General features: G+C 40.8%; 1 protein-coding gene across 7 annotated transcripts in view; it reads left to right on the forward strand.

Moving 5' to 3' along the window:
• RECK (reversion inducing cysteine rich protein with kazal motifs) overlaps nt 1-1,432 on the forward strand; it is a 51,051-nt gene extending 49,619 nt beyond the window's left edge. For 4 of the 7 annotated variants that reach the window (XM_059474743.1, XM_059474751.1, XM_059474760.1 and 1 more), the window contains one exon: nt 188-1,432. In XM_059474743.1, coding sequence (XP_059330726.1) covers nt 188-406 — 219 coding nt within the window. In that variant the 3' untranslated portion in view covers nt 407-1,432. The remainder of the gene's footprint in view (nt 1-187) is intronic. The other 3 variants (XR_009418648.1, XR_009418651.1, XR_009418650.1) reach the window with 3 other exon arrangements.
• Nucleotides 1,433-12,685: the final 11,253 nt, after the last annotated feature.

Raw genomic sequence — 12,685 nt, forward strand, 5'->3', positions numbered from 1 at the left:
CATATCAACCCACACTAACTCGTATCTAGCTTCCTTCCTTTTCTACTGCTCAGGGCTTGATGAGACCTCTGATCTGTTTTCCAAGTACTCCCCAGAGTTATGTAAATCTTATGTGCTGATGGGAATATTTTTGCATAGGCATTTTACATGGTAAAAAGAGAAATAATAACTTTTTTTTCCCCTCTAGATTGAAGCCTGCAATAAAGAGGCAGAAAAGATCGAGTCTCTGATCAATTCGGACAGCCCAACATTAGCGTCACACGTGCCACTGTCAGCTCTAATTGCATCTCAAGTACAAGTTTCATTTAGCATTTCTTCTGCTTCTGCTCAAGTGGTGCCTGCTCTGCACTCCCTGTTCATAAGTCTTCTATTCACCTTGGCATCAGCACTGAGATACTGCTTGTAACTGCTTGGGAAATATGCACCAGCACTGGGACATTTGTATTGTGAAGGACTTTTGGAGTTGTTGATCACTGAACGAGAAAAGAAAAAACGTGCAAGATTTGATGGACTTAACATTTTTCAATGAAGGACTAAAAGTATTTGAATCATGTGAAAAGATTATTCTCTTACTCATAACTAGTCAGATGACTGTTTCAGCACAATTAGATTGTTTTCCATGGATCTTGGAAACAACATAAATATGCCCTGGAAGGTTCTGACATTATGGATTTATGATTTTGAGGAGAAGGGATATTATAGGGTTTTTTCAGCCATTAACTAAACAGTGTTTTGAGTTTACTGAAGAATGCTAACTTTATATTATTCAGATGCATATCAGTGACAAAGAAAGCATGCACCTATTTTAAACATCATTTTTGGAAGAAACAGATTGCTGCTACTTAATTACCCTACCAAAAATTTAAGAGTTTATTCTCATGTAAATATGCTTTCATATTTTATTATGAAGAAAGCTAACTAGGCCTGGGCCTATTTCAGTATACATCTTTCCTTGGACTAGTGAGGACTTGCAGGACTTTGGGCTCACTGCTTGTAAAATGACAATCAAGCTCTATGCTAGTACCTGACTTCAGTGAAGAGATGTGTTCTTTTTATAGTTTTGTACATTTCAGAATCTCATATTGGATGCAAAATATAAAGAATCCCAGTATCTATATTTAAGTGCCATTTAAAATATTGCAGTATTTGCATGTTATCTAATGAAATTTATACTTTAAATGTTTATACAAACAGTACGTTTTATTATTTACTGTATTTTATGCACCTGACTTTACATGAAGTATTTTATATCAGTATTATGATAGCCAAGTTTTGAAGTATATACAGAAAAACTTATTTTTGCCAAAATGCTGAACTTTGAAAGAAAGCACTGAAAACTTTTTTGAACATATATGTTGTAGCATGTTTGTAGCAATTATTTTCTGCTAAATCTTTTAAATGCAAAAGCATTAAAGCTTTTTATTTTAATAAACACTTGTGTCTTGTGTCCTTGTGTAGAATGCACGTAATTTTATGGATTCAGCAAGACTGCATAGATTTCCTTTTCTCTCTCAAAATAAGCACTTAAAACTAACTGCACTTACATACATGCATGACTCACACAGAAAATGTTCCCAAATAGATGTCAAGAGGGTCTCAAGGATGAACGTGTTCTTGCCAAATACCTTGAGGAAGACTCATGCAAATAATCATCCAAGTCTTGAAACAAAAAACTTGAGTATGTTGATAATCCATCTGTTTCTGAAATTTGTTATGTGTATTCCTTAGACTTGGACAGAGAAATAGAATGGATGCATTTTTGAAAAGCTTTTTGAACTGAAATGGCTCAGATGATAGCCCCAGAAACTTCAAACAATTCAGATTGTTTGTTTTTTTCCAAATCATTAGCAAATATCTCTTCAATATGTAGTTTCTTAGCTTGACTAGCATTTAGCTGAAGCAAATCTGATGCCTACTAAAAAGTAATTATAAATGTCTTAAGAGAAAAAATTATATATACACACATATACATGTGCATTTATATATATATGCATGCACCACACTGGAAAACTTAGTAAAGAGCTTTAAAAGCGCACTCTTGGTGGAATAGTATATACAGTAACTTTTATACACCTGTGAAGATTTTCTTTTATGAGAAATTATAACAAAAAAGTTGCCTTAATTGTGCGATGAATCTAGGAGAAGCAGAATTTAAGCCCAGAGATTGTGATTCTTTAATTTATGTCAGTGTCCATTGCTTGCTAGAAAAGAGTGAAGCTTTTGAGAAGTTAAATATGTACAGAACCAATGAGGTTTCACAGAATCCTAAATTCAGAAGCAGAAGTCCAGCATTCAGACTGTACAAGGTTTATCTTCTTTTTTCTGGATGAACAAAAGCACTTAAGTATTTCCTAGGTTTTCTCAAGACCTTTGACTACCTCAAAAGAATGAAGAAATTGTTTACTTGTGGGTTTTGAATTCAGTTGAAGTGGGATAAAAAATAGAAGAAACCAAGCCCAGTCTTAATTGCAACCCAGGAAATTTGAACCTGAGAAGGACAAATCTGGTGCAGGTTTCAGAGGAGTTTTCCATAAAGGTGCTAACAATCTTTGTCACCATCTGTGTGGAAATCTGGGTTCACTTAAAAGGAATGGAGACAGCACAAGGGCACTTCAAAGCAGCACAAGCCTGTTTGTTGCTTTTATAACAGAACCCAGATGAAACATTTACAAAACATTATTTGCTTCTCTGCTGAAAACCAGCAATGGCAATAACTGGCTCCAGAGAGATGTCACTGTCCTCTCTCAGTTTGCTTAGTTTGGTTCTTCCCAGCAGGGTGGTACAGAAGCGGAGATGCCAGAGGTGCCACTTCGTACAGCCCCAGGGACAAACACCACAGCAAGTAAAAGCAAGAGACTTCTGGCTGAGTTCTGAGTCCAGCAGGAGCTGGCATCTGAATTTTGGAGGTGAGGAACAGTCACTTCTGAGCAGGCACAAAATCACACCTGAAACTGCAGTGTCACTTTGTCACTCCACAGCCCTGCTCCTCTCCCTTGCTCTGCTTTTGTGGTGCTTTACCCACTGTCATCGCTTGGAGATTTGCACGTGTGTCTCTCAGTTCAAAGGCTGTTATTTATACATCTCTACTGAGTTCATGACACTTCTCCAGCTCTTCCTTTTACACATAACAAAGGACATTTCAAAACTTTTCCCCACCATCTCTAGTCCTAGGAAGCTCTGGGAGTGTTTACATGAGCAAATACAAATACATGAATGCTCTGTGAGACTGCAGCCTAAGTGTTTCATATTTGAAGTCTAGACTGTAAGGTAACCCTATAGTCAAGTGAATCCCAAAAAGTAACAGTTAGGGGGGAAAAAAGATGTCTCTGCCAGGGTTGTGCAAGACCTGACTGCAACCTTCTGCAAGTTCTTTGAAGTGGTGCTTGCCTACAGTGAGACAGTGGCTCCAGCTGTTCCCTGTGGAGCAGTAATGAAGGTGACAACTGCAGGTAACTCTGTCACCTCCTAAGAGTGGCTGCACCTACCACGGCTAAGGCACCCTGCCTCCCATAGAGGCACTCAGTCACTGCTTGTTCCGTGCTCTCTCCCAGTCTTCTCTGGGCTGCAGTCTTCTGCTGAGCCCACTGCGTAGGCCAAAGAGTATCTTAGTGCATAAACAAACAAAATCTCTGTGAGAAAAATGTTTCCAAGCCCTAGCAGGTTGGTTTGTCTCAAGTTATCACAACAACAGTCAAAAGGATATGCTGCTGTACATCAGCTTTTGTTAATTAACACCATGAAACTGCATGTTTCAGTTATATTTGAAGCTACAGTTGTATACAAATTCAATGCTACCAACATTTGCATTATGGTAGGCAAATTGTGTACAACCAATATTGAAAGCAAACTTGCTTACTCTGAAAACTGGGGAAACATCAATTAATTTAATTTCATTTCTTAATTTAATGGACTTTGTACATGCATTTCTTAATGGAAAAAAAATGGGAGCATTTCATCTCAATATAAGACTTTTTTTACAGTGATAATAACAAATCCCTGGAATAAACTCCCCAGGGACATGGTGGAGTCCCTTCAACTGGAAGTTTTCAAGATATAACTAGACATGGTACTAAATGAACCAAAATGTTTGACCAGATGATCTTCTAAGGCAACAGTAAAATATCTAAGTAAAAGTTCTTGTAAAAGGATTTTTTTTTTGCCTTTCAGTTCCTAGGACATAAAGGAAAATAAAAAATAAAGGACAGCCTTCCCTGAAGATGCAATAGTTCCTGAGATAGTGCAGTAATCCTACCATTACTTAGATAAAGAAAGGCTATTAACCTTAAATTTTTCATTATATTATCATATATATGAAAATAATTCTGATTATATGTGTATATATATAACATATCTGTGAACCTATAAGTGACTTTCAAACTTGTATTAACAGATTAGTAGTGTTAACAGAGTTAATTAGATCACAGTCCTTTCTTAAAACAGAATAAGTCTATTCTTCCCCCCAGAGTATTTTCTGATTTGCCTTCCTTAAAACTGGATTCTTCTTCATTTGGCCATGTCCAGTAAGGAGAGTAACCTGAGCCAAAGGGTGTTGATGGCTCTGTAATTCTGACACTCCTTCATAATTCCATAGCTTCTTGCTGTAAAGAGCCATCCCTGTGTTTTTGCAAATGCCTTCTCTGGTGCTTGGCAAGGTTTCTCACTTTGCTTCTTTGTGCTAAGTTCTCAGCATGAGCTGCAATATATACAAAGGTCTTCAATCTGTTTTATTCAGTTCTGACTCCTCCTCTAAGCCAGCATTCTTCTGCAGCACTGAAGAGTCCTAGGGGGTTAAATGATTCAATCAGTGGGTTATGATATACAGCAGAACAGAAGTTCTTACCAGTGCTAATGTGGCACTGGTTGTGGTTTCAAATTAAAGCCTGCTCTTCAGCTTGGTGTTCTGCAATTCTGCACTGTTTGCTGACTGTAGAAGTGGATGGGTTGTTACTGCTGTTTGCTGTATAAATTTACTTTTTAGCCACATTTTAAGCTGCAGCAGCAGGAGCAACATTCAGTAAATATAAATAAAGATATAGTCAGATGCACATATATGCTTGTATACACACCAATATACACATATATATGCATATTTATATCACAGTGCTCTGTATCAGGGTCCATGCCAGCCTCTTCAGGAAGAGCACATTTGGCCATTGCAGAGAATTTAGCAATTTATTTTGGTAAAGAACCAAAATATGAGAGGTTAATACTTTTAAGTTTGAATTTCAAGTACAAATGCAGGCTCACACTGACTTATTGCCTAATTTATACACGATGTTGTCTGGCTATAGGCACACAAAAAGGCTAAAAAGATAACTTTGGATGGTTTGATTCTCAGGTGCATTCAGCTGCAGCAGTTCATTTTCCTCTGAGTTCCATCTGGTGTTTTCACTCTGGTCCCTGCTGCTCAGAGCAGTAAGAGCAGCTTCCAAGAACCAGTGGAATTGCTGGCACCAGTCAGGAGCAGCCCCCGACCGCTGCATCACGTTCAGGGCCTCTGGCATAACAAAGTTTAAATATTTGCAGCCATTACTTCCATGCAGCAACTGAGCTGCTGTCAGCAAGGCTGTGGCTGTGTTGTCATTAGCAGGTTGTGCACCTTGCTTCTTTAACAGGCTTCAAGTGGCAATGGAAACTCTGGAGCAGCCTCTTGTGGCTGCAGTACTTTCTGAAGTGCTGCTCATATCCATAATGCAGGATTTACTGCCTGCCTGCAACACAGCTTTAAGGCCTCACTCAAGGCCCAGATGAGTCAAAGGAGATGTGAGAAATGCAAATACACATTTCTAAAGTAGAAAAAATTAAATCTATCTTATTTTCCCTTCTGGCTTTAGGCTTCAACAGGAGAAACTGTACAGGCAGAAAGAGTCAAGAGAACGAAACCATGTAACAGAATGCTTATCATAGATACTTATCATTGCAGAAAAGAGACGGAAACTATTATTTCCATCCATACGTGATGCAGTAAGAATGTGCCATCACAAACAACCTCAGCACAGACTTCCCCCCCTGCTCTGGGAGCTGGCCCAGCCGGGCAGTGCTGGTCAGTGTCCACAGCTTAGGAACAGAGCAAGCGTTGCTGTGGCCTGCGGAGGGGAGCTGAGTTACCCATGCCCCAGGTCAGTCAGTTGTGATGGTAAAGCAGCTAACACAGTCCAGATTATAACAACAGTGATACGTGGAACTGAGATGCATTTCATTATTCTGAGAAGGATTTTTTAGTCAAGTTTAAGCACACTCAAAAATATGCAAAGGCTTGATTACAATCCGGTAACAGCATCTGTTATGTTCATGTGGAGAAGTTTGTCTTGGCAACTGATTAAAAAACTCCAGAGGCAAACATGGGTGTGAGCAAGGGCCAGAGCCTCAGAAATACTCTTTGAACTTTTCACATCATTGCTGCTGCAATCAAGGGCATGTGCAGTACAGAAACACAGACTGTTAACCATTACTGTGGCCCTTCTTGCTCTGATGTGTGATGATCCATCACACCTGGGTGTTCATTTTGTTACGTGCTCAGAAGCAGCACAATGACACTCAACAAGTAAATAAATAGCAAATACACACAATTATAAGCACATCACTGTTAACATCACTGCACCACACTCTGCAATAAAAAAAATTTCAGTCCTTGTCCTCAGTCCCAAGTTTCCCAAACTGAGTAGTTCACCCGAGTTTCCTGTGTACAGCAGTGCTGTCCATCAGCCATGAACTGTTCCAGGTGAAGATAAATGCATTGGCATTGTGAATGTAGCAACTGTGCCATCCTATGACGCTCTGATTTTTAACAGCAGAGAAGCTTCCTACCAGAACACAGAAGGAACATTTATTCACAGTAAATGGGCGTGCAGCTGCTGCTGATCTTTAATACATTTTTACTGCCCCCTGCAGCAGACTTTTAACTACTTTGTTAGCGGCAGATGCCTTTCCCAAGGCCTCGTTCATTATCTTGAAGTGTTAGGAAAGGCAGCCCCTGCTGGCAGGATAAGAGGCAGTGGACACAAATGAGAAACCTCAAACTTCCCCTGAACATCACTTTTACTATGAGATTGGTTAAAACAGCATTGGGCACAGGTTGCCCAGAGAAGACAAAAGTATTTTCCACCCTTGAAGATAGTCAACACATGGGACACAGCCCTGGGCTCTAGGTGGCTCCGCTTCTTCCCACATCAGCAATGCTGCAATTCTGTAATAAAGCTCTGAGGAGCTGAAAAGCACCACCACACATGCTGTCTTGCTGGTCTCCTCACTTACCTTGCATTTTTAAAATGTGGTCATTTCCAGTGCTTGGATTTGAATTCCATGACATATTTTCTCTCTGCAAGTTAATTCTAGATCAACAGTTCCATTGCAGCATCACATAATAACAGAATGACAGAACACCAGGCTGGAATAAACCTCAGGCATCATCTGGTGCAATCTTACTTGGCAAAAGCACACTGTAATGATGGCCCAGTTCAGCTCAACCTTAAAAGTGTCCAGTATTGGGGATTGCACAACTTCCTTCCCTGGAGAAATTATTCAAATGCCTGTTTGTTCTCATTGGAAAAAAACCCCAAACTTCTTGCATCTACTCATAATAAATATGAAATAACTGTGAAATGTTTTCCTTTGCATCCAACCCACCTGCAGCCATCCCACAGCACTGGGCTACCCACCAGGCAGGTACTTGACACCCTTGAAAAAAACCAGCACTCACTGAGCAAGAGGGTTGAATTTGTCCAGTCCTTCCCAATCAGGATAAATGTGGTTACTAAACATCCAGCAGTCTCCTGGCTTGAATGATAGCTCTGTGCTTTGCTTGGCCAATCCAACCCACATTTAAGTGATAACAGTTCTGTTTCTGGAAAGAATCAAGTGAGTTGAAAATGCATTCCCTACATTACTACTTATTCTTGAAGAGTACATATCTTCTCTCATATATTACAGCTTTTTCTAGGTTGTGGAATGAAAGGTCTTGCCCAAAACATACAGGTTAACAGAAGACTCACAGCCATAACCCAAACGCTTCTTTGAATGTTTAACACTCAGGTTACTTGTCTGGAGTTTAGGACTAGTATTACAGTTTCAGATCTCTTTTTTGAAGTTTGCATTTAATTATGGCTCCAAAATGCAAATCTTTTAACACAGAAATCCTCTGCTCTTCAAAACATGTATGAATTTCACAGGTTCAAAATCACTGCTGTGATAGCTGCAGAAATGCACAAGATTTTTCATAGATTGTATTACTCTGATGATTTTTTTACAAGGCAGATCTAGTATGCACTAAGCAAGCTAGAAATGCCTCTGTGGGCAGGAAGTATATGAGGTGTTGGGCTCAGGTCTGTAATTGCTGACAGCAACACACCAAAGTTTCTGAGAAGGAATTCAACTTTCCTGAAATTCAATACAGAAAAAGCAAACTACAGAGTGGGAAACATTTGTTTTGACAGACTCAGGAGGACATCATGCTCTTGTGGTTTTAAAATAAACCTTCAACCCTAAGATTAAAAATCTAAACGCTGTGGTCAGGGTTGTGCTCCCCACAGAAATCCCGTAGGTGGCATCACAGCACACGGGGAATTACATTTCAACTGCTTTTGGTTCAGATGGAATGCAGCCACCTTGGGATTTTTATTTCTCAATTGTTTTTGTTTAAAGCTAACACTTTCCTGCAACTTCAGTTCTATTTTCTGTGCCACTTCCATCTCAAGAAGAGCCAATCTGCACAGGCTTAAGTCTCTCTTGCTTTATGTAAATTTATTACCTCCTGCAGATGCCTACCATAACCTACTCAGGGCTGCTCCAAGAATATAGTTCTCAGTTGAGAAGCACATCTGACATCAAGGACATGGATGTATTAAATTGTTGGCATGGAAATGAGTCAAATCCACAACCATAATTTTTGTCGCCAGCAATCCAAAGAGTTCATATAACTGGGTACTTCAGGGATTAATCAGACACAGGCACAAACCCAGACACACTCTCAAGGCTTCAGTGCTTGTTAACAAAGAAGTGAGTATTTTGAAGATTTTTTTTTTTAAACCCTGATAGTTCAAAGAACTCTCATGCAGACCTGAAATTATAATAAGTTACAGTAAATTCAGCATTATTGTCTTAATTCAGAAGAGGAGGGAAAAGCAAGTGATTGCATTAATATCTGAACAACAATCAGTAGACGTCAGCACCATTTTAAATCTGGCATTGGGGGCCACCACAAGGGGAGGACCGGGAAAACCAGTGAGGAGTCCAGGACAAGAACTGTATCCTGCCCCAGTTCACCACATGTCCACCCTGTCCCCAGCAATGACCGTCAGGGCACAGTGCCCCGCTCTCCAATGAGACCCACATTGGTTTGTCCATGTGTGACACCTGGGCACAACGTATATTAGCTCCTGTCAAAAAGGAAAAGGAGGTAAATTGAGGCAGGGGTGCCTCTGGGCTGAGCCTTGACTGGATGCCTGACACTGATGCTCTGCTTGTCCCTTGCAGCTGACTTACTATACAAAGCAGAATAAGAAAACAGCGTACTTTTATTTAGCAGTATGGATGAAAGGAGGAAAATCCAAACAAACAAACAAACAAACAAACAAACAAACAAAAATAAAGGAAAAACCAAGTAATTCCCTCTTGCAGGATTTATCACCCTTCTCAGGACTTCTCACCAACATAGTATTTCCAAGCACAACTTATCCCTCTGCCTTTGGCTGGGTCTGCTTATAGGGTTTGTGAATTCCTTTGTCTAAAGCGACCTGTTCAGATTTTTTGCCATCCTATATCCTTAAAAATTCACCCACAGAGAGGGAACAGGGAACTGGCCCCAACAGCTAAACATCTTCTAATAGTAATGTCACTGTATTTAAAGGTTGTAAGGCTTCAGATTTGCCAAAGAGTAATCCATGTTTCTCAGCAAGATACAAATACTCCAGCAAAAACACAAGCAGATCTAACAACGCTCAACCAGAGTAGTACAAAGCAAAAGTTTTATGCAAGTAACAAAACTGCCAGTTAATTTCTCCTCCACCTAATCCAAAAGTAGACAGAGAAGATACAAAAGTTGCAGATTTTTCAAGGTTTTTCAAGGTTTTTAAGGGTATTTCAAGGTTTTTGCCAAGATTTTTGGGTATTTCTATAGCAGTTGACCTCACTGCCCCAGAGGAACATGTGCCTCAGGCCAACAGAAACAGTAGGAAGCAGCCACTCAGAGAAAATACCTTTTTTTTTCCCTATTAATGTATCATTTTGCTAAGCTCTGTTTCCCCAAGTGCCTTGCATGATTAAGAGGTCTTTAATGCTGCTGTTGTTGTTCTGGTTCCCTCCTCCTGTCCAAAATGAAAGCATTCAGAATACTATGTGCATTTTTTTGAATATCTGTATTATTTTTAAAATATTATATTTTATAAATAGTTGACATTTTTCTTCTTAGTTGAACAATTTTTATTAGAAAGCCTCCAGTCCAAGCTTTCCAATTCATCTGTTAAAGAACAAAAACGGCGCCCGAAGAATCTAGTGGCAGAAGTGTCATTTGTGGGATGGACTTTGCTCTGTCCAAGCCTCCCAGGGCCTGCCAGCCCCAGCGCCTTTGGTGCAGCAGCACCAGTTTGGTCTCAGGCTCTTAAGGGCCCTGGAGGTTCCCCCATCCCCACTCCCACAGTACCCCAGCATCCAGGGACCCCAGGTCCGCTTCAAACTCCTCACTCGTGCAGGGATGTGGTCAAAGCTGTGTTCAGCAAAACCCAGGCTTTACAAAGAAACTGCAGATTGGGAGGGACGGCCACTGCACTCACAGGGAGGTGTTTTGGGAATTCACCTACAGCAGCCTTCCTTGGTGCAGTGTTTAACAGGGAGCTGCTGCCTCTCAGCTTCCAAATGCCATTCCACGCCCTGACCCAGCAGGAGTGCCACCCTTGACGGCTGGGCTTGCGGTGTGCGCCCAGGACACACATTTTTGCAGAACTTGGCAGGTTCCTACAGAGACTGCCCAGCCCTGGACTATGCCGGTGGGTGGCAGCCCCTTTGTACCTGAAGCAGCCATCTCACAAACCTCCCCTCAGCTGAAGTTCAACCCAAAAATGTCTTCCTGCCCCAATCACACTTGATCCTTCTCAATGTCACAGCCCTGCACCCAGCTGGCTCTGCAGGATTCCACACTGAACGTGGTCACACGTCACCCTCCCCCTGTGCCAAGGCTACCTCTGGCCTTGAGCAGCAGTGGGCTGGGTGGATCTATGCTGGCTGACCTTCATCCATGTGCTCTATAAATCATGATGCTGTTGCAGGAAGTCCCAGCACCCAAGTTCTTCACATACAATACTGGTTCTTCTCTGCACCAGCGCTGTCTAGCAGCTTTTCCTCCATTAACAAGTTGGGTTAATACTTGCACTTTTCACAGCATTAATAAAATAGTAAGATCAGTCCAGACAGCTACCTTAAAATGAACTCATACTCCAAAATGCAGAGGATCAACAAAATGATCTGAGGGATGCAGCACCTCTTCTACAAGGCAAGGGTGAGAGAATTGTTCAGATTATAAGTTCAAATTGACACCGACTCTGGTAATACAATTAATCAGATCCTTCTCCAGAAATGCCCAAGCCTGATGGTTTTCAATGACACACACACTATCAGCTGTCCCATCCTTGGCTTACTTGGTGCAGCTCAATCCACGCCCCACCTGCTAGTCTCAGCCTTCAAGGATGACAGGAACTGCTCTCACTCCCTCTTCATGGACAAGCAGATAAAATAAAATGATACCTGCAAAGATTCTTAAGACTTCTACTCCCCCTCATTCTATTACAAGCTGCTCTGAAACAGGCTGCCAGGTAACACCATGATGAACAGCAGTTGATGTGGACTTTAAAGGGTGGGCACACGGCCCACATGCTCCCGGTTATCTGCAGAACAACACGCTCCTCAAGCACACCACAGACACCCCCTTGCACTCAGTGCCTTAAAACAGGCAAGTGCAGAGCAAAAAGAACAATGTCACACGTGTTTTGAGATCTGGTACCCAAGTAAGAAAAGAAATGGTCACAGCTGCAGGCTGCTTGTCAGATCTGAAGAGCCAGAATGAGATACTGAATGAGAAAGCAGGCCCTAAAGTGAGGTGTTAAATGCAGCACCACAAAGTCTTCCTTCATCCATGAAAATTCAATTTGTCTTTTTCACATTGCAGAGGAGTTAAAGGTCTCCTGATTTTTAAAAAAAGCAATGAACATTTTCATTTTCTTAAGGTTTTGGGGTTGGGGGTGTTTCTTTTGGGTTGGGGGGTTCATAGTTTGGTTTTTATTTGGTTTTGGGGTGGTTTTTTTGGTCTTTTGCAGGGGGAGCATCCTCCTTGCTATTAGATTGCAACTTTCTTATTTCATGTATCTGTACTTTCCTTCTTAATATCAAGTATTTTCTCACAAAAAGGTGTCCACAATCAAGTTTTCAAGTTTGAGAAATATGTTTGAAAATGGCACAGCCAGCTGCAATAGAATTATAGCTTTATAGATAATTTTGTTGAGAATTGCAAACCCAAAAATTATATTCATCAGCTACCTGAATAAGCATCTGAGGTTTTCTGAATTTTAAACACTGAAGGGAAAAAGTGTGATGTGATTGTGAAGGTAGGTAACATTCCACAGAGGAATACAGTACTGAAAACCCACCACAAAGGTGTTTTGGTTATTGGTCCCTTCCAAAATGTCAGCTTACCAAACAG

Source organism: Ammospiza nelsoni, chromosome 1, assembly GCF_027579445.1.
Source record: "Ammospiza nelsoni isolate bAmmNel1 chromosome 1, bAmmNel1.pri, whole genome shotgun sequence".
In the NCBI taxonomy this organism is placed as follows: domain Eukaryota; kingdom Metazoa; phylum Chordata; class Aves; order Passeriformes; family Passerellidae; genus Ammospiza; species Ammospiza nelsoni.